The sequence below is a fragment of the Meriones unguiculatus genome, chromosome 6 (genome assembly GCF_030254825.1).
Source record: "Meriones unguiculatus strain TT.TT164.6M chromosome 6, Bangor_MerUng_6.1, whole genome shotgun sequence".
In the NCBI taxonomy this organism is placed as follows: Eukaryota; Metazoa; Chordata; class Mammalia; order Rodentia; family Muridae; genus Meriones; species Meriones unguiculatus.
In genome coordinates, this window is record NC_083354.1 from 18,414,704 (window position 1) to 18,437,308 (window position 22,605).

At 47.3% G+C, this 22,605-nt stretch overlaps 1 protein-coding gene across 1 annotated transcript in view; it reads right to left on the bottom strand.

Moving 5' to 3' along the window:
- Myo1e (myosin IE) overlaps positions 1-22,598 on the bottom strand; it is a 182,885-nt gene extending 160,287 nt beyond the window's left edge. Inside the window, exon 1 of the mRNA XM_060384821.1 lies at positions 22,243-22,598. Coding sequence (XP_060240804.1) covers positions 22,243-22,245 — 3 coding nt within the window. The 5' untranslated portion in view covers positions 22,246-22,598. The remainder of the gene's footprint in view (positions 1-22,242) is intronic.
- Between the last annotated feature and the right edge of the window lie 7 nt (positions 22,599-22,605).

The following is a 22,605-nucleotide window of genomic DNA, read 5'->3' on the forward strand; positions in this document are numbered from 1 at the left end:
TGAAACACAGCCCACTGCTTAGGATACAAATCCCACATAGCACTGAGTTCTACAGAACAGTAAAGCAACGGGTGGTCAGCTTTCCCACCTCAATTACTTGGAACCTCTGTGAAAAAACAGGTCTGTGTCACATCCCCAAATTGCTCAGGGGCTTCTGAGCTATGCCAAGGTTCAGTGGCATCCAGTTTAAGGCACAGCTCCAAAGTGGAGAGGAGGCCAGAGGAAGAGGTGGCCCCTGATTCATCACTTTAGGTGCCCAAGGCTATCCAAAGGCTTACCTTGCATCCCCTCAGAATGAGGCTACTTTTTCCAGAAGTCAGTGGATTAAACAAGCAGTTTCCAAAAACAAAACACACAACGCAAACCCCCAAAAGCCTTCTGCTATTGTGTTTACTGCAGCTGGTAAATATATGCCATGATCAGTTTGCACTGGTGTTCAACCAAATCACAGCACAGTCAGTAACAGACAGACAGATGGTCTCATGTATTCCAGGCTAGCCCTAAATTAAAAGGGAGAATGACCTTGAACTCTCGCCCTAAACCTTCAGAATGCTGGAATTACAGGTATGTGCCACCACACTTAGTTTATCTGGTGCCGGGGAAGACAAACTCCAGACTTCACCTATGATAGGCAAGGACTCCAGCTCCATGCCCAGCTCAGTAATTATAATTCTTAAATACCCACCAGCTGTGGCTCTCAACCTTAGCTGCTCTTAGGAAGCGTCCAAGAAGCGTCTGAAAGTCACACGGCCACATCTGCACTCCACCCTGGGTCTGAGATGACGCAAGAGCTTCACAGGTGAATCTAAGCTTTACAGAGACTCTCTGGCTCTCAGCTTCCCAAGACATAAAACTGTGAGGTTGTAGCCTAAGGTTAACTAAGATACATGAAACAGGACCAGCTCAAGTGAGGGAGGTCCCGTGAATGTGTAGGTGAGGAAGATAAACCAATTGATTAGGAAGGTCCCTGTCTGGGAAGGCTTTCCGATTTGAGGAACTGGTTGGAGAGTTACCTAAGATGTGGGAATGTGGACACCTCAGGCAGAAGGCAGGGTGTGTGTGTGTGTGTGTGTGTGTGTGTGTGTGTGAATGATTTAAACCCTTATTAGTATTCATACCTACTTGGAAATATTTGAGTTTCCCCTTATAACTTTGAGTCTAAATATCTAAGGATATGTAAATGTTCTAGTATTATCTCTTTGTAACTTTTCAATGTTTTTTAATTTTTGGTTTTGTTAAGCCATTATCTTACACTGTAGCCCTAGGCTGTGCTGGATTCATTTTGTCACCTCAAACTGTCCTTTCCTTCTTCCCTGGTCCTGGGATTACAGATGTGCACCACCACACCTGGCTTTTGCTTACACGTGTAATTTTCTAATCAACAAGAGATGCTTGTCTCCAGTGTGGCCGACGTGGATCTAAACATCAGGCAAGCACGCTTCCAGCCAAGGCGGGGTGTGTGTGCTTCCTCTAATCACTGGCTTAGGCAGAAAGCAAACGCTTCTTCCACACCAGCACTGAAACTTCTATTTACGCAAGGGTAAAGAAAGCCCTTCTTGTCACAGCATTCATCTTGCCCCAAACCAACCAAATTGTGTGACCGGGCAGAAGGAGCAAGGAGGGTCCACTGTCTTGAATTTTTTCTAAGCTGACTCCACTGGCCTCCAATTTTGAAGTATTTCCTTAACGGGGATACCTGAAACTCTTTCAGAAACAATCCGTAAAAAACTAGAGAGAAATGGCAAAGTTCCCCTGAAGTTCAATAAGTTAGTTAGAAAAATGCTAATGAGGTGATTAGAGTGGCAAGTCCCACCTCCCATTCTTGCAGGGAGGTGATGAAGTCAAGAGAGAGAGAAGGGAGATGGGGAGGGGGCGAGACCAGTGCTCCCATCACACCGGGAGCTTGACGCGCTCTGAGAAGATCTGATCATTTATAATCGTTTTATTAACATTGCTAGGCTTCCTGTATTTTTAATTATCATTTTATTTATGGGTTGTTTTTTTTGTTCTGTTTGCTTTGTTTTGTTTTTGCTGAAGCAGGTTCTCACATATTCCTAAACATCTTAGAGCTCAACTATGTAGACCAGGCTAGCCTCCAACTCACAAGAGATCTGACTGCTTCTGTCCCTTGAGTGCTGGGATTAAAGGTATGCACAACCACACCTGGCTTCCTTTATTTAAAAAAAAAAAAAAAAGAAATTGAAGTTAAATCATATAGGAAACAACGGGGGTGGAGGGAGCCTTCCTCCCTAGCTACCAGGCTCCCGCCTCGCTCTGTGTCTCTGCCTCAGGGTGGAGGAGTCAATCCCACAGCGCTGTGTGCCTCACACTCACACCCTGGCTGGAGGACACACTGAGTCATGGTTTCGTTAACTTTTATCCAGCGTGATCTTACTCCCAGAAGTCCAGACTTGGGAGTTCCAAGAGGAGGGTGAAAAGGATCCAGATAAGATTTAAAAGTTCAGACTTTATAACAGTTACTGTTCAGTGAAGCATGGGGGGGGATGGGAGGGAAGGGTGAGGGGGTTGGGGTTGGGAAGGGTGGGGGGGGTGGGGAGGGTTGGGGGTGGGGAGGAGGAGCGCTGAGAGTGTAGCTCAGTGGTGGAATGTCTGTTAGCCCTGGGTCAAACTCCCAGACACTCCAAAACATCGACCACCACCCCGGGGGACCACCTGTCTCAGAGAAGGATCATAATAATCACAACTAAACTTCAGTGCTGAGACATAAGTTGGAAACGTGTAACCCCAGCACTTGGGAAGTAGAGAAAGAAGAATTGGGGGTTCAAGGCCAGCCTCAGTGACTTAGTGAGTTCCAGGACAGACTGAGCTACCTGAGGCTCAACCTCAAACAAACAAACAAACAAACAAGCAAAAAACATTAAGGCCCAACCTTAATCTCCATCACAAGCCCCGTGGGAGGCCAGGGAGGGGTGATGGAGGGCAAGGATGTGGGAAGCCAAAGAAAAAGATGGTGAGGTCTGCAACACACACAGGAGTGGAAGCCACTTCTTTCCTCAGGAGATGAAAGATCAGAGATGTTTCAGTTTTCTTGAAGTGTTTCTAACCTGACTCAGCTACTTCCAATGTTGAAGTTATTTCCTGAATGGGCAACGTGAAAGTCTTTGGAAGAGAATTTGTTAATGGCTGGAGAAAGCAGGTGACAAGGCTCAGCAAGTAAAGGCGCTTGTCACCCGACTCTGGGTGACCTGAATTCCATCTGAGGACCACACGTGCTAGAAGAAAAACATCAATTCCTCAGAGTTGCCCTCTGACCTCCAAATGCAGGCTGTAACATACTTGCCCTCATACAAACATCATTTATATGCACACAATTAAGAAAAAGACTTTGTTAGGATGGTGGTGGTGCACGCTTTTAATCCCAGCACTCCGAGCAGACGAAGGGGGATCTCTAAATTCGAGGACAGCCTGGTCTACAGAATGAGTTCTAGGACAGGCGGGGCTGCACACACACACCCAAACGGAGCCTATAGTCAGGCTTCTTCTGGGGATTCAGATAAATGGCAAGAAAGGGAAAGTCCATGGAAAATGACCTAAGGGCTGTGTTCTATCCGAACTACAAAGAACAGACATGAAAATCAGTCCATTCATTCACCCAGGATTTCAGAGTATTTCGGAGAGCCTGTTTGTGCAAGCTATTGGCAGCACACAGAATTCAGGATTCCCTCTGTAGCTTCCGTAAGACAGAATTACTGGACAGTACTCTGCTCCCCCATGCAGGGCCTCACCTATGAAGCTTGTGGTCTGCCCCTCAGCTACAGCCTCAGCCCCATTAATAACACACAGTGTGTGTGTCTGCTAGTGCACTCGATTCGGGAGGGGCTGCATACACGAGCACGGGTGTGCATGCTTATGTGTATGTGTGTGTGTGTGTGTGTGTAAGACGGAGGCCAACCTTAGGGGTCATTCCTCAGGCACTAACTGCTTTTGATTTGTTTTGTTTTTTGTTTTGTTTTGGTTTGTTTTGGTTTTTTTGAAGACATTTGTCTTTCTCTGGCCTGGAACTCTCAAAGTAGGCTAGGCTGGCTGGCAAGCTAGCCCACCTGTCTCTGCCTCTCAGCTGAGGTTACAAGGATTTACACCACCACTGGCCGTGTCTGTTTGTGGCTTTGTTTTGTTTTGAGACAGAGTCTCACAATATAGTACTGGCTAGCCTAGAACTCTCTGAGATCCTCCGGTCTCCAATTCCCACAACCATCTAGAACCCAAGTCCCATGAGAATCAATCCCTTTTTCTCCTTCCTCAGGCACCCAGCACACATGCAGGCTAACACTCATACACATAAATTATAAATTAAAAAACATCTTTAAAAGATTAAAACAGGCCTTTTTTAATAGTTCCAAGTAGTTGGCATGTGCGGGGAGGTGGGAAGGCTGAAGAAAAAGTTGTTAAGTTCTCCAATACAGAGTGGAAAGTTCTCTAGACTGTGGGTTCTGGGAACCAAATTCTGATTGGCAGGCTTGGCTGCTGACCTGCTGGCCATTTACTGGTTCTACAAGTTTTAACAGGCTAGTTCAGAGCCATTGGTCATGGTACTGTGGTTGCAGTCAGCTACAGCCACAGAAGGGAGATTCTGAGCTGAAGAGTCTCCTTTCGTGCTATGGGCAACCCACTCTGCACATCTGATAAGAACAAGCTGACTCCACAATTGTCCAGGAGAAGAATATTCCCTCAATAACACTCCTAAGAATGGATAGATGTTAACTGAACAGGATAACTGGGCTGTTGGTTAGTGGGCCTCTCAAAGTTTGAGCTATCCCCACATCCTGCCCTCAGAGGATGACATTCTAAACAGCAAAACCTGGACTTCCTCTGGAGACAGGATCAGACCCACATCCACTTGCCAGGTACTCAAGTACAAAGCAAATCTGCAAGAGGTCTGGGTTGAAGCCGGAGGGAGGTTCTGAGTGTATAATGTTCTCTGTGTCCCATCCCTCGGCCCAAAGCTTGCATATGCACGCTTCTGGGAAAAGATGGCACCTTTCCAGCTAACCCTCCCATGCCACTTCATTGTTGGTGATGCTGAGCAGGGTGCTTGACTCCTTTGCCTTCTCTTATGTAAATGGAGGGAACTTAACCATCATATCAAGGATGCACAGATGTCAGACAGCACAGGCGGGCTCCCGGTAACTGTTAGCACCAAGGACAGTCTCTTGCACACAAACTTCAGAGGTTCCGGTGTTCAGCTCCCATTCCACACAACTTCCTGTGGGGCGTTCAGAATTTGAGCTTAGGTCCCCAGCGCTTGTACCAAGCCATCTTCCCAGCCCGGTCTCTTTTCTGTAGCACACACAGCTGCCTGGAAGGTTCTGAAGTCTCCAGTGGAAATGACTGTGAACAGAAAACTCTGGACAAGGCGAGCAGCCACAAAGCTGTAGCTCCCTAAGCTTGCCTAGTGGCAAAAACTTCCAAAAATAGCCTTATCCTGTGTTTGTTCCAGTGATTTATAACATTAAGACCCACCCCATGATTTCCTAGCTAGAGAATTCTCAAAGTCCAGAGTTCAGGAAGAGGAAGCCTTTCTTCCCTAAGGAGGCCAGCACACCTAGACTGAAGAACCATCAATGAATTTAACCCTGGTTGGCCTCCCTTCCCCTTCCCACAGGCCAAGCTTCAGCCTGATGAAGAACTGCTTCTCAGTATATTATAAAGTCCTTTTGATCGAAAATGCTTAATTTATCCAGAAGTTATAAAAATGCACTTAAAACATGGAATCATCTTAAATGTGGATTAAAATTTATTTTATTATTATTAATAATAATTTTGTTTGTTTGTTTGTTTTGTTTTTTGAGAGAGGGTTTCTTTGGGCAGCCTTGGCTGTCCTGGACTCCCTTCATAAACCAGGCTGGCCTCAGACTCATGGAGATCTGCCTGTCTCTGCCTCCTGAGTGGTATTACAAATATGTATTATCATAGGTAAGTAGGAAACTCTCACTACATGTATTATAATCACATTTACCAGGATTCTGTTCTCTTTGCCTGGCTAAATAGTCCCATTCCTTTGTACACATTAATGTTTTAACCGCCCAGGGTTAAAGCTTGTGAAGCCAAGTGTCAGGTTCCAAGATAATATAGATGGAGTATATATTGTTTTTCTTTCTTTTTTTTTTAATTGAATCATTTTCTGCATTATGCAGCAACATCTCTCTCCTGTTTTTTGTTGTTTTGTTTTTTGTTGTTCTGTTTTTTGAGGTAGGGTTTCTCTGTGTAGTCCCGGCTGTCCTGGAACTCTGTAGACCAGGCTGGCCTCAAACTCTGAGATCCACCTGCCCCAGCCTCCAGGAATGCTATGATTAAAGATGTGCCACCAGAGCGTCTGAAACATCTCTGTTGCGAGAAAGTCAAACCTAATACATTCAGAGCCCTTTGAAGCCAAAGAAAATGCCAGGAAACAAGGAAAAGTTGCTGTGCTGCGGGTGAACCTACTGGAATTTGCACCCAGCCCAATAAACAAAACAATTAAGCTATCAGCAGGCCTCCAAGGAGACTCAAAAGCCCTAGGAACCAGATCCCAAGAGGCACCTGTTAGCCGCAGGCTAACCAAAAGCAGTAAACCCTCCCTCCCCCAAACTTAAGCCAGAGCAATCAGCACAGCTGTAAACCTCACATTCTAATTGTCTCTACTAAGGCCCGTCTTCCCATGCCATTAACCTGCAGCAGGAGCCTCCCTCCTCCAGTTCAGGATTCAAGACGAGAGTGAGCTCAGCTGCCCTTAGCTGCCAGCGGTGGCAGCTGATCAGCAGGGATGAGACCCGAGTGGAAAGAGCCTTGGTAGAATTTTGTTTTTAATTTCTCCCAGCGAAGAGCAGCACCACCCCTGAAGTGACGAGTCAGGACTGGTTGTGCAGCCTCAGGCAAGGCTTAAAGTCTCCCGATGGAAGGATTGGAAGAGAAGTGGCAAGAATTAGATGCAGAAACCTTTTTGGCCCTCCTGGCTTCCTTCAGCAGCCACATTGGCTAATATCCTGTTCTATTAAAAGAAAGCAGACTGGAGAGGAAGCCCAAGTGCGGTTTTATATGGGCGGGGGGCCGGACTATTTTTAATCTTTGAAGACATTTCCAGTTTACAATCACTTGTCTACTTCAGCCCGCCGACTGTCACCAGTCATTCACTGCAGGGCGGGGTTCGTGCAAGTGAGCTGAACTGGATGGGTCTCCTGCGCGCTGGGGAAACAGCAGGGCTCAGTGCAGCTAAGCTGGTTGCCCCATTCCGCTAAGGCCAAAGCTTTTTCTGAGTGATGGGGTGAAAAGAAGAAGAGGAAGAGGAGGGAGAGGAGGAGGAAAACAAATCCAGCCGTAAGCTGGGCAGTGTCCTCTTTGGGAGTTTACTGCCCGACTAGTACAGAACAATAAACAAGTATTTAATGAACCAATGTCATCTGAAAACCTCCCGCTGACAGGAGGCTCCCCAACTGCCCTCGCCTGTCTCTACCTCTCCATTTCTGTATGTCTACAATTCAGAGGTCTTCGCTACAAACTGTGTGACCAGGGATCGGACATCTTTATGGCCTCCACAGGTGGCCTGGACTCCTCCCCAGTTCGCTCCTAACATTCACACTGGGAACCCGTTCTTTGACATTTTTATGGAACCTTAGAATTCATGCATAGAAAAACATAAAAAGCCCCAACTTGGTGCAAACTTGCCCATTTTGATACTTGATGGACTTGGCCAGTGTTTGGATTATCTAGAAAATGTAAGGAGCCAAGCTGTCCCCCAAATCCAAACAGTAAAACATCACGTTGTTTGGCTACTGACACAAAAAGCCAGTCAATCCCCTCAGTTCCCTCTTCCACCTAATGGGTCTGCTGCTCACTTTTTGGTGTTTCCTTTTTTCGTTGGCTTGTTCTGTTTTTGTTTTTTTGAGACATGGTCTCTGTAGTTCTGGCCTCCTGGAACTCACTATGTAAACCAGGCTGGCCTCGAACTCACAAAGTTCTGCCTGCTTCTCCCTCCCGAGTGCTGGGATTAAAAGTGTGAGTCACACTACCCTGGCCTTGGTTTTTTTGTTAGTTAGTTAGTTAGTTAGTTAGTTAGTTTGTTTGTTTGTTTGTTTTTCTCTTTAGTTCTATCGATGGAAGCCAGGACCTGGTATATGCCAGATAACTGCTCTACTGACTGACATTCCCAGCCCTTATGTGTGGGGTATGTGCAGGTATTCGTGTCCACGTGGAGGTCGGATGTGGGGTGTCTTTCTCTTTTGCCCGACCTAACTTTTTTGAGACAGGCTCTCTCATCCAAACTGAAGCTCACTGTTTGGTCTAAGCTGGCTGGTCAGAGGTCTGCTTGTCTCTATCCTCCAACACTGTGATGATGAGCACATATGGCCATGCCCAGCTTTCATGGAGGTACTGGGGATTTGAACTCCAGTCCTCTCGATTTCACAGCAAGCACTCTCAACCATGGAGCCATCTCTCCAGCTTGGCTTCTCTGTTTGTTTCGTTTTTTATAAACAAGTTCTCACTGTACTATATTAGCTCAGACAATTGCAGCATTCCCACCAAAAAGAAAGGTTCAGGACACTTGAATCACAGGGCCCTTTCTCTCCTCTTCTGTTCCCTCAGCTAAGGACCCTTAGCAGTGGTTTCCTGCAGTGGGTTTTAGAAGCACTTCACTGTCGTGACAGTTCTACACTCTACTTTCATCTATTGAGATAAAGATGCAGGGTGCAGTTTTAAAGAATGTCTTATACTTCCACATGGCATAGAGAAATACAAATATTTTCTCCACTGAGTTTCTTGTTTTAATGTGTGTGTGTGTGTGTGTGTGTGTGTGTGTGTAAGAGGGGTGTCACTGTTGGATGATCCATGGGTGTTGTCCACTTTAGTTTTTGAGACAAGGTCTCTCGTAGACCCAAGGTTAATCAGCAGCCTTTTCGGCCAGCAAGTCCCAGTGATCCAGTCCTCTCTGCCTCCCTATCTGTGAGATTCCTAAAGCATGCCACCAGACACGGCTTTTTTACCCACTGAATTCTGTAAACAGAACGCAGATCCTCATGGTTTTAAGTCTATTGCCTAAGCTAACTTCCAAAGCCTTACCAAGTTTTTAAATTTTTTTATTTTATGTGCATTGGTGTTTTGCCTGCATTTGTATCTGTGGGATGGTGTCAGATCCCTGGAACAGGAGTTGTGAGCTGCCACGTGGGTGCAGGGAATTGAACTCGGGTCCTCCAGAAGAGCAGCCAGTGCTCTTAACCACTAAGCCATCTCTCCAGGCCCCTTCCCATTAAACTTTTAAATAGGTTCTCTCTCTCCATACCTAGTTGTCAGGCTTGGTGACAAGTGCCTTACTTGCCTAAAGCATGTCACCAAATGTCACACAGGCAAAATGGACCGGCGATGAGAGGAGGGATGCAAAACTAACTGAGAAAGAAGTCAACCCTGAAAAGTAATTAATCAGAAGAAAAGCTTAAAATGTGCGGAGCTGTATGATCTCTGCGGATGGAGTAAAATAGGATTTTGAAGTCAATAACTTGCAACCGGGAAGTTCCAAATGGTGGACTAGGGCTGGTTCCAAAGGAGAACTAGACTGCTGTCTGCAGAGGGAGAGAGGGTCGAGCCCAGCCAGAGACAAAGTGATTGTAGACAACACCCAACCCGGAAGTGCCACGTCATACGTTTCAACCAGGCCGGACCATCTGCAGGTAGCAAGGCCATGGGCAAACTGAGGAATCGAACCCTGAGCAGGAGAGCTGTGGGGCCAGGATCTTGAAGGTCATGCCAACTTGCACCTGCAGTACCCAGAGCCACCTTTGCTCAACTGATCCTTAAATACTGCTGTCACAGAGAGCTGACGGTTGGCTCTACAGCCTCAGATGAGGAGGACAGTGCCTCATTGTCTCAGAAAAACAGACAGTGCTTGATCCTTTGCTCTCTTAGAGAAGTGCTAAGCAGGGCTGGGCAGCGGAGGATGAAAGTTGCAGAGGTGGGAGGAGAGCTCCTCTTGTTTTGACGGCCTCTGTTTTGTTTTCTCACTCTGAGCAGGTGCACTGTGGATAATTCCCAGCTGTTCCAGGCTCCTCCGTACCCTGGGAGGATCGGTACACTGGCAAGGTCATTGGGGAAGAAGGAACTTCATTTGAGAAAATACCTCCATCAGACTGTAGGCAAGACTGTGGGGATATTTTCTTGATTAATAATTAATGTGCAGGGACCCGGCCCACAGTGGGTGCTGCCACCCTTGGGCAGGTGGACCTTAGCTATATAAGAAAGCAGGCTGAGGAAGCCAGTGTTCCTCATGGCCCCTGGTTCAGTCATTGTTTTTGATTTCTGCTTGGACTTAACTGGGTGAGCTAGCTGTGAGATTAAAATCTTTCCGAAGTCCCTTCAGGTCAGTGTTTTGTTAGAATAGTCGAAAGCAAACTAAGACAAGGGGCTTTTTGGGGGCAAGAAGGGACACTACTGGGAGGATGTGGTTGGTGTGACAGAGAGGGGATGGGTGACAGAAAGAACTGGAAGGAAGAGGCTAGCCTAGCTTTTCCGTACCACTGCCTCCGCTTCTCAGTAAACACAAAAGTGCAGAAACCTGACTCAGAGCCCAGTAGCTCGAGCCCACCAACTGCCTTTTCAGGTGTCCTCAATTAGTAAACATTGATTTTACAATTAACACCCATGAATCCTCCGCCAGTTTAATGATATGAATTCTGTTATTTACATCAAGTCCGAACTTCATGCCCCTAATTAGTATTTGATGTATTTCTATTTGCGATCACAGGAGAATGTTAAACCTGAATGTGGGATGAGGGCTGTGACTCTCAGTGTTTCGGCTTAGTCAGGAAACAAACAGCACCTTCTGCTGCCATGCCTCCACTTACCCCACTAGCTAGATCTTTGTGTTGAAAGCCAGCCTGGTCTATACAGCAAGTTCCAGGACAGCCAGGGCGACACAGAGAAACCTTGTCTTGAAATTATTACTTTTATTTATTGTATGTGGTGTGTGTATGCCACAGTTGGTGTGTGGAGGTCAGAGGACTCTTTCAAGACTTGGTTCTCTTCCTCCATATGGATCCCAGAGATCAAACTCAGTTTGTCAGGCTTGGTGACAAGTGCCTTAATTTCCTGAGCCTTAAATGCAGTTCCTGGTAGAGCTCAGACTAGAGGGTTAGAAAGACACCTTGTCCTGTAAGTCACAATAGTAAATGCCAAGGTCTTACTGCCAGAGTCCCTGTGAATGAATGACACTGGGTCACACTTTGGGAAGTCTCCTTAGTGACCACAGATGTCTGCACAATTCCATAAAACAAGGGCTCTCCTGTTACAAGTTAAAAGGGAAGCGACCAGCTCTGGTTGTCTGGGACACACCCCTTCTTCCTGCCCAAGAAGCACCCTGAGTGCCAAGTCTTGCTTTGTTTAAAACCCAATAGGATGAGTATTTGTGGATGAAATGCTACGGTAGCTACGATTCGGCCTCAGAATTAGCAGGGGGAGGTGAGGGCAGAGAAAGATGGGTCACGAGTTATCCTGAGCTAGGTTTCTTTCCACTAAATAAGAGCTGGGTATGGTAGGGCACGTGCCTGCATTATTAGCAATCCTGGCACTGGGGCATGGAGGCAGGAACTTGGAGGTAGAGGCCAGCCTGGGCTACAAAGTAAGTCTCTGTCTCAAAAAAATTAAAAGAGATAAAAGGAAGGGAGAGAGAGGAGAGGAGGGAGGGAGGGAGCAGGGAAGATATTTGTAGAGTAATGGTTCTTTGAAGTCCTGTGAACAAAAATAAATTAACCGTATATACGGCTTGCATTGTACAGGGGCCTGCAGATGGCATCATTGGTGGCTCACGTGATATGGAAGTGACACAGGTTACTCTGAGAATCATCTTATAGTCCCAAAACACACTTTTCAACCAGGGGGAAAAATGTACTTTTGTCTGTGTGAGGAATGTTTTTCTCTACGTGGACAGCTCAGTGCTGGCTAGAAAGGCAGCAAGAAGTCTTGTCCCCACCTTGGAAGGCAATGAGTTCCATTCTTTAGTCCAAAAGGACAGTTGGCCTGTCTGGCTTGGCATGACTCAGGGTACTCTAAGTTTGGGCTCCAGTTACATGCTTGTTATTTTCACAGCGTTCTCTTTAGTGGATATAAAATAATTTTTCTTTTTTTCTCGTTAATTATCACTTTGACCTTTTCTTTTCAACAACAAAAAAGCAGTTTTGGAGGTCTCTAATATATTAGTTTTGCCTTGGAAAGAGCAGCGGAGGACGGGTCAGAAGCAATGCTGCACCTGTCTCATACAGAAGCTCAAAAAGCACAGATTTGGGGTTTATTCCTGCCCCGATTTAGCCAGTCGGTTAAGGGGGTTGGGAGAGACTGCATCTCAGCCCTCAATCCATCCTCCCGTTGATTCTTGCCACAGACAAGTAACTTGCTTTGGCCAATGAGGACAATGGTAAATATGATGCAAACAAAGCTTAGAGGAAATTTTGTGTATTGCCACTTATGCTTCCTGTTGGCTTTGGCGACACTGAGGTGTGACCACCACTACGTAAACAAGCCGAGACCGGTTTGCAATGACATCTTTATTGCTAAGATTGGAAGTGGTCCAACCACCAGGCAGGTGAGTAAGGCTATCCTGAATCATGCATTCCTGGCCAAGCCACCAGCTGACCACTGAAATCAGAAGAGCCAGCCTGGATAGGAACTGGCCAGCTAGTATACAAAATCCTGAGACATAATCCAGGTTTGTTATTTAAATCACAGCGTCAGGAATAGTTGTTATGGTAAGAACATATACACACACTCTGGAGCATGGCAAGATGATTAAGAGATGGTAAGTACTGTGCAACATGGTATGCGTGCCCTGGGTCACTCTTTATACAGCACGCAGTGGGCTTGCTCTTGATGTTACCCTATATCAAGTAATTAAAATAACCTAATGGAAATCCAAAACCGACCATCCACCTTAATATCCATCTCAAAAATGATGTTTGCTTCAACCCTAGGAATGATTTTTTTTTGTGGGTTTCACAGCTTTCTGAGACTCCTGAAATTATATAAAGAATTGTATGTATGTGTTTATATGCATTTTTTCTTAATTGGAAAAAAAATGTTTAAGCGCACAGAATAAAAAAGAAATACCTATGTCCATGCTGCCTAAAATTAATGCTATTTAATCACATTTGCATTATATTTTTTAAGTATAAAGCCAATAAAATATTACAGTGATATGAGCCCTATAAGTCTTCCTAGGGCACAGTACATAAGGAAGACACATAATACATATTTGGTGAGTCAGAAAAGGAGCAGGGCACAATGACTATCAACCATGCCTGTTACGACAATTTTAATCCTGCTGCTCATTTCTCAAGGGGGCTGCCTTTATGTCTCCCATTCAGATGCTCCCCAACCCCCCTGCCTCAACCTTCATGCTCCAGAAACTTTCTTTTATATTTCCAAGGCTGCAACTAGGGAGGAAAGTCAAAACACAGGCCACAGAACTTATAACAGGTGAGCTAGGTTGTAACCAATGAAGGTTAGTCCTATGTTGACTGATGATTAAAGCCTGAAGGAAGTGATGTTACCAGAAATACTGCCAGAAAAAAAAAAAAAAACTGAATCAATACCAAGCAGCAAGCAGCTCTCTGGGGCTGTAGACATGAATAGGAGGTGAAGAAAATGAAAGGAAGAAATTTTAAACAAGTACTTGTTCTTAGACCCGACTCCTGAAGGTTTCCAAGCCCGGGCTATTGAAAGATGGGACAGTACCTGATGGAGTTGATGATCCCCTTCAACAAGAGGCATAAGGCAGGCAGAAAGCCCATCCGTCAGGGAAGAAGCTTAGGATCCTCAGGGATGGGGCACAGGACGGACAGACCACCTAGCGCACCTGCTCCCCGGCAGAGATTACCTTCTAGACCCTGAAGAACCAGACTATTACCAGGGAGCCACGATGAACTTGCAAGCCAGCTCCTGGAGTGGAGGGTTCAGAGAGCGAGGAAGAGGGCGTGAAGAACCACATGAGTGTGCTGGAGAACTGGACTAAGGATCCCAGGCAGGCTGTGGAAGAACGTGAAGAAACTCAAGAGAGCTGCTGTGGTGGCTGCGGCTACGTGGCCTGTCTTTAGAGCCATCGCAGAAACAGGAGCAGGAGGAAAGGGAGGGAACCGCTTAGAAAACATGAGCCTGCTGGAGAACCCAGACCCAAAGGCAATGCTGCTGCCACCCTGCCCTGGCTGGGCCTCCTGCCTGACCCTTGGCTACCATAGAGGAAGCTCCAGAGGCCAAGAGGAAGGTGAAGGGCTCTGAGAAACTCCAGCAACAGCTACCAGCTGTCAGGTACCGTCATGGTAAAGGAGACAGACCTGGACCCCTCAGTAAGGCAGGACTACCTGGGAGGCCACAAAACGGAGAGGGAAGCTGGCTCTGCTCTCCTGATACCTGTCCCTGCATCCCTGAACGAACTAGGTGTATGTTCAGACAGTGAAGGAGCGGCAGCAACTCAGCCCTCAACTGAGCTCCTGACCAAGACCTTCCTAAGTCAAGGGTCAGGGGTCACAAGTTTTGTGTCAGCTATGGGGAAGGCCATAGGACCTGGTAGTTGGGTTAAGAGACCTGGACACCAGTGACAGCCATGACTAGGTATCACTGTCATCCCCCATTGCTTGTGGGGGCTGCAGGACCAGTGAAAGTTTCAACTGAGGGACTCAGTTTCTCTCTGTTCTCTTCCCAAGTCTTACATCACCTCTGGCTATCAGCCCTTTATATTATGTTGAAGGCACCTCTCAGCTGAGACTTGCATAAGAAAGTCTTGTCTTGTACCATCCTTTAGATGGTAGCAGGACTGGGGTCCACAGAGCTGAGCCTTTCCACCACCAACACACATTTGGAGATCAGAACCCAGCTAGGGATATGAGAGTACACAAGCCTGTTCCAACCTCACACCAAAGGGGCGGGGGGCGGGGGGCGGGGGGCGGGGGGGGAGTCCCTGTCACCAGAGGCACAGAAAGATGAACAGCCCATTACCATGGCAGTTGTAGTGAGTCCCAGAGGAACGTTTTCTTGTACAGCCTTGTGGTGGAGATTTTTCTACAGTTACAACTTGGCTCTCAGCCTACATGAAGTGTTATTCCACCAGCAAAGACCATGAATATGTCTACCAGGGTGAAGGATTTATAAAATAAATGGAAAAAAAAATACAGAGCACAGGGGGTGATATGGTTGCCTCTTAACTACAATGACATAACAACAGTATGTGTTGGGATAGACTGGAAGGAAACCCAAAAACATACACTGATGACTGTGTTGCAGGGCAATGGTATTATGGGTGAGCGCTGCAGACTTTATTTCTTATAATCTTTTCCACTTTAAGCGGCAATGAATCAAAAATAACAAGCTTTCATCTCCAAGCGGGCCTTCTCAAAAGGGCTCAGAAACAAAACTATCTTGGTCGTGTCTAGACTGTTGAGAAAATAAGATTCTAATCCATCCTCTTCTTAGGCTGAGAACAGAAAATTTGTACTCTGCCACTAGCTCAGCCAAAAGCTAGCTACGAGCCCTCAGAAGTCATTAAACTGCATGACCTCCTCTCCTCCCCCAACCCTGCTCCTCGCTCTTTGAAACAGGCTTTCGTGTCCTCCAGATTGGCCTCAAACACCCTGCATAGCCAAAGAGGAGCCCTGGACTCCTACCGCTCTATCTCTCTCTCTCCATCCACCACCTGAGTTCTGGGATGACAGGCGTGAACCACCACACCAGGTATACATGATACTGGGGGTCAAAAGCAGGGCTCCGTGCATGCCAGGCAAGCATTGTGCTGACGGAGCTGCCTTCTCAGCCCTAGACTATACTCTATGAAGGCCTGGGGTCCTTTGTCTTCTTTTCCACATGTGTGTATGGTATAAGCGTGTGGGCACATGGACAGGCCAGAAATGGATGCAAAGATATCTTCTTCTGTCACTTCTCCACCTTGGTTTTGGAGACATTGTCTTTCGCTCAACATGGAGGCTTCATGCTTCAGCTAGACTTCAGCCAGGGAGCCCTTAGGACCTGCTCCCCACCGCAGTGTGCCATAGCTGGTTTTCACATGGGTGTTGGGGGGGGGGAAGGGCTGTACCCAAGACATCATGGATTGACTTCAGAGCACTCTGACAGCCTGAGTTTGACCCCCCGAGACCCACAAGAGAGACCTGGTTCCTGCAGTTGCCTTTCAGCCTCCACAGCGGTGTGTGCACACACAAAAATAAACAAGCAAATGTTTAGCAAGGGGAAAAATAAAACTGAAAAGGCTCTGAATAATGACAATATCTGTTCCCAAGGCAGGAACTTAGAAGTGAAGACCAAGTCTGTGTGCTATATAGTAAAATCTATGGCTTGTCAAAGTCAGTGCCATTATTTTAGGAAAGGATCTTGAATTCTGCTCTTCTTGATATAACTGTCAAAAAATATGTTAAAAAAAATTCTTACAGGATGACCAAAAAAGCTGTTGGCTGTGCCAAAATAAATTCAGAAGTACAAAATTCAGAACATGATTTGCTTGCTATTATTACAGAATGCGCTTACAGGGCCAAGATGTTTATTTTTAATACGATTGGCATTTAACCTTTAACCTCTTATTTGCTCTGTAAATGCCAAGTCCAAGCAAAGTGGGAAATAAAAATATCAGGGTCTAGGGATTTGGTTCGGTGCCACAACACTTGTCCCATATACACAAGGCCTGGGCAGATCCTCAGTACTACAAACATAACCAACTGAAAATAAGATAAGCCAGGTGTGGCACACACCTTTAATCCCAGCACTTGGGAGGTAGAGACAGGTGGACTCCTGAGTTTTAGGGCAGTCTAGTCAGTAGAGTGGGTTCTAGGACAGCTATGGTTACACAGAGAAACCCTGTCTCAAAAACCAAAAGGGGGGGGGAAACAAAGAAAAGAAAAAGAAAAAAAACAAAACAATAAAACAGAAAAGAAGAATTTAATCACAAAATGATAAAAATACAAGTTGCTGCATCTTTCTTAAATATACACACATACACATATACATATATGCAAATAATGGGGCTGGAAAAATAGCTGTTCTTGCAGAGAATCCAGGTTTGATTTTCAGCTTTCACATAATAAGGATCACAGCTTCTGTAACTCCAGTTTCAAGGAATCAGATGCCTTCTGCTTGCCTCCTCGGCACCAGGCATGCACATAGTCATGTACACAGTACACAGACACAAATGCAGGCAAAAGACCTCTTAAGATTAGATACATAGAGAAATAGATAGATAGATCGATAGATAGGTAGATAGATGGACATAGATATATATTTGAGTAATTTGCTTTTAATATATATAGATATGCCTACATATTCAACAAAGATGCAGAAACTTGTGGTTTTACCATTATGTGGTTAAATTTCTATACATAACTTAATATAAATTTTATATAACTATACTAATATATATATGTATATATATATATATGTATATATATATATATTACAAATTCAGATTTGGAAAAGCCTGACTGTACATAACTACATATCCTACTGTGAGGTTCAGAATGTCTTACACTTGTCTATGAGCCCCGTGCCTGTGACACCAGTGGTTTGGGAGGCTGAGGCAGGAGGACTGTAAGTTGGAGGCCAGCCTGGGCTACACAGTGACACTCTGCCCTGTGCATGCTGATGAGAAGCTGCCGTGTGTTCTTCCCAAGCACTGGGACTCTAGTCCTCTTTCACCAGCAGATGAGAAGCTCTTCTCGGTCTTCCGCACAGTCTCACGTGACTTCACAACACACCAGAAGCACAGAGTCAAATCTGTGGCCACGAGAGTGCTCACGGATGCTTGCTCTCTAGCCTCAAAGATAACGCTTGAAATGACCTCAAGTTCCTGCACTGTGAAAGGAGCAGGGGTTGTCCTGCAACATTACCAGCTGGGGCAGTTCACTGAAGCAGAGGGGTGAAGGGTAAAGGAGAAGCTGAAGGTGCAGCCTCGCCACTCACAAGCCGTCACTCTTGTTCTGACAGTTCCAATTAGCTCCTACACGGGTACTTCCCTTGTTTAAGCTGCCAGATTCCACAGGTACAAAATATCTGGCAACCGCCTTCTCCAGCAAGGCCCAGGGGAACCGTGTGGAGATAGCTGTGAACACTGACATCATTATTGAGGAAGCAGCTGCCATTTAGACCTTGCGGCTCGCAAGTAGATGGAGGAAGCTTTGTGGTTCATGGGACACCACACCGAGCTCGTAGTGGCTGCAAGCAGGTGACCCACAGATGAGCGTGCTTGGCCTTTCAGTGACACCAGGCTACTTGAAAATGAGCAGCGCAAGAGCTAGCTTGCCTGGCCGTCTACAAAGGAGATAACCTGGTAATGTCAGGGTAACCACGGCCAACGGAATCATGGTGTCTCTTTGAATGGGACGTGTATTTCTTGTTAACTCTCCAGAGCCAGGTTGTCTCCTGGCCTTCACAGTCACTGGAATTCCCACCACTGGAGTCCTCAGCAGGATGGAGTTGGGACAGCCTTTACCTTCCCATGCCTCATCTCTGTCCATCCAGTGCCCAACTTCTCTTCCAAGAGAGGAAGCCGTGGGCTAGCCCACCAAGGTAGTAGTATCCTGAACTAACTTTCCTTAACCTTCCCCCTATCATCAAGCTTACCCCCTCCTCTCCCATTCAGTTGAATTGTGTAGTTTTGGCCAGTGGACTCCTAGAATCTGATAATCAATGGAAACGAACCAGGATGACTTCCCAGAAGACATTCCAAATGGATTCCAGACTTACTAAACACATACCAGCCTCCACCCCAAGGAACTTAACTTACCCTTGATCAGCTATCTACCAGATCCCTAAGTTGTAAATCAGTTCTGCAACCAGCTGTGGTGGCACGTGTCTTTGACCCCAGGCAGAGGCAGGGGAATCTCTGAGTTGGAGGCCAGCCTGACCTACAAAGTGAGTTCCAGGACAGCCAGGGCTATACAGAGAAACCCTGTCTCCAATCAATCAATAATCGATCATCAATCAATGCTGAATTTATGCATGCTGTGCCTGCTAGCAACTCAGGAATAATATGCAGCAAAGAAAAGGGTATATAGCTTAGACACTTCCAAAGATAATGGCCAAGTGACATTTATTCAATCGTCTCTGCATATTTTGTTCAACAGAAACCCTATGAATCATACTCTGGGGGCCAAGACAGAAAGCAGACTCACATCCATAGGTTTTCATCCATCACACAACCAAGAGACCATGGCCACCCACGGGGCTATCCCATCACGTATGATAAAGCCAGAGGGCACGAAGGAAGCCTTAGCCATACACTGCTATTTATTAGAGCCACGGGGCATTTCTATATTCCTCTAAATGACATTTACTCATTTATGATAATGTATGGAAGTTTTTGTTTTTCACCTCTTCGAGCCTAATGAAAAGGGTACAATAACTATGACCTGGTGAAATAGTCTGTGTTGTCCAAGATGAACTAGTGTCCCATAGTTAATGAATATGAGGGAGAAGTGTACAATACATCGTGTTCGAGTCTGGAGTGGCAATTTACATCATGAGTCACAAGTGAGTATGTCATAAGGCATTAGGTATAGATGGAGAGTCTAATCATATGCTCCCCGACCTTCCTAAAAAACTCTCTCTCTCTCTGCACACACATACACACAATTAATTACTTTTCTTATTTCCTGACTAAAGAAACTCACAAAAGGGCATGTTTGAGCTGACTGTTAGAGGAGAGGGGGTACGGTTCAATCAAAGTGGAAGAGATATGGCTGCCAGCACCAGAGGCAGCTGTCACGTTGTCCCAGCAGGCAGGAAGTGGGGAGCGATTGCTGCCGGCGCACAGCTCCCATTTTCCTTTTTATCTGGCCTGGGACCTCCAGCCCACGGAATGGGTCTTCCCGCCTCTACCAAACTCAGCTAGAAACTCTCAGCTATGCCCAAAGGTCCCATTCTGTGATGATTCTAAATCCCACCAGCTCGCCAATCAATAGTAACCATCTCGCAAGCACAAGGAAGAGTTCGCAGTACAGGTGTTCTTCCGGAGGCCTGGCCCAGGGCCTGGGCTCTGTGTTAATTCTTGGCCACACCCACCAAGGGTAATGGCCCATCCCTTCCTGTCCTAAACAGCTGAGGGATTCAACTGGGCAGGCCCAGACAGAGGCAGAACACAGAAGTTCCATTCAGCCTAAGCCTTCTTACATAAACGCCGAGCGTTCTCCTGGGGCTCCTACCGACCGAGAGGTGGGTACCTGCTCTGAGGTGACTTCACCCAGCTGACAAGCCCGCTCACACTTTCAGGTCACAGAAGAAGCAATCCCTTTAATGTTGTCCCAATGACTCGAGACACCAGGGTTCTGCCCATGGCACGTCTATTTCAGGACTGCCAGCTGTTTCAGCTTTTCCGGGCACCCATATCTGATGCACACAGATAGCCTCTCAGTGGCCTCACAACATGCCCATCTGTGCTGTTGGCAGGGAAGCCCAGAGGAGGTGACTCCACCCCGTCTATCCTATCAGAGAGATCAGCCGTGAAAGGGGCTCTCAGACACACCCCCTCCACCTCGCGTGGGTCAAGCTGCCCCAACTGCAAGGAGCCAGATCCAGTGAGTTTTCCCACGGCTCTGGAAAACACACCACAGGCTAAATTTGGGTCTACCCAGACAAAAAGTGAGTTAAGCAAAAGAGGAAAGTTCATTTTCTCAAGGTACCACTTAAGGAGTTAAATTCAGTAAAATTCAAGTCCTTGACATAAACACATTGATTTTTTTCTTTTTTTTTCTTTCTTTTTCTTTTTTTTTTAGAAATATTGAACCATGGAAAGTAATTACAGCAATTCTTGGGGACTATCACACTGCTCAAGTTCAAGCGGTCAGAGGCCCGAGAAACTCCACCCAACCACAGCTCAGGGCACTCTAGAAGAGTGGACTGACTTCTGAAACCTCAAAACTGGCCGAGGAAGCTTATTTATAAATGAAGTATTCTCCCTCGGGGGCAAAGGTGACATCATTGTAAACTATGAGAAAAGTAAACGCTTGATGCCAGGGTGCCTTCTAAAGGTTTCATTTGTTTTTTGAAAAAAGAAAAAAAAAATTTTTTTTTTCTGTTTTTGAATAAACAGAGCCAGGGTAAGGGCTGCTTGTGGAGTGAAAGTGGGCTCCCCCCCCCCCCCCCCGCCTGCGCGGCTGATGCTTGGCGCTGGGGACGCGGATTTCTCCAGCCAGCGCTCCGCTCTAGGCATCTTTCTCGGTAAGCTTCACCCTCACCGGCAGTAAACAAGGACAAAGCCGGGAGGACAAGTTCCTCCACCGAGAAGCAAGCGTGGAAACTTTGAAGCCTTCTAAAACTTTTGTTAAGTTTTTTTTTTTTCTTTTGGTTTGGGTGGACTGGCAATCTCCCCCAAATTCAGCCTTTGCTTTTGTCCTTCGAAAGGAAAGGAGAACCCGGGGGATGTGGCTAAGGTTACTGGGACTGAGAGAGGAGAAGGTAGCTGGGCTGGGGCCTCCTCCCGGTGGCGTGGCGACAAAAGTCTCAGACGAGTTAGAGAGAGTCCACGCCAAAGTGCCAAGAGGGAAACAAAACCCGGGGGCACTCCCGGAGCCTTGCGGCGCATGGAGCAGGGTGGCGGTCCTCTGGAGCCGGGGGCCGGGTGCGGCCCTAGGCAGGAGGTGTTTGCCCACACGAGGACCCTACAGGCCTGGGCTCCCCGCCAGTGCGGCTGCTGCTGCACGCTGTCGCCGTAGGGTCGCGGCAGCCCCGGCTGCCTCCAGGTGCTCCGCGGTACCTGGCGCCCCCGCCTGCCTTTGTGCAGCGCTCAGCCCATCACCAGTGCAGGAGGGGCTAGGCGCCTGGGTGCCCTTCAGAGCCAAGGGGACAGCTGCCGGATCAGCTTGCCAGGGAGCTCACACCAGTGCCCGCCCGGGGGAGAGGACCTGAGGGACACAGGGGTAGCCCCCACCTTCTCTGAAGGAGAAGAGGATCCCCGGCCCCAAGGCTGTGCGGTAAAAACAGATGTGCCCATGCTCTGGCTTCCGACAGCTGGCAGCCACAGCAGCACTGCCACCAAAACTTTTCTCTGCGCAGAGAGCCACTTTCAGAGAGTTTTTCTTGCCCCCCTCGGTCCCTCTTCCCGGACAAGACCCGGTTTGCAGCAAACAGCAGGAAATCAGCGCTCCAGAAGTGCATTATTCCCGCGTCCACCTTCTCCACCCCCTGGCCTGGGCAGCATGCCCAAGGTAGGTGCCCGCTCCGGGGCTTCCTGCCCCATCCCAGGGTCAGGAGTCCTGGGACTCGGCGCAGCCAACTCACCATGGTGACTCCTGCCGCGGTCGCGCCTCCGCTGGGTCCGGCTGCCTAGGCGCTCTGGCTGGAACGCGGTCTCCGGGGCGAACTTCAAAAGTTGGGTCCTTTCGCCAAAAAACAAGCTCCCGACACCCAAGCACTCACAGGAGCCAATGGAAACCCAGAGGGGACTCCATCCAGGCGGGATCAGAGTCGCTAGGTGAAAGCGAGGGCCGGTGCACACTCGGACCTGCCGATCCCCAAACGTCTAGAGATGCGCCCTGGTGCGTTCTGCGGGACTGCTCATCCAACTGACTGCCTGGACCCTCTTTCTCTCAACACTTAATCCGAACTCTTCTCAGGCTCAGGCTGGGCTCGGGCCGGGCAATC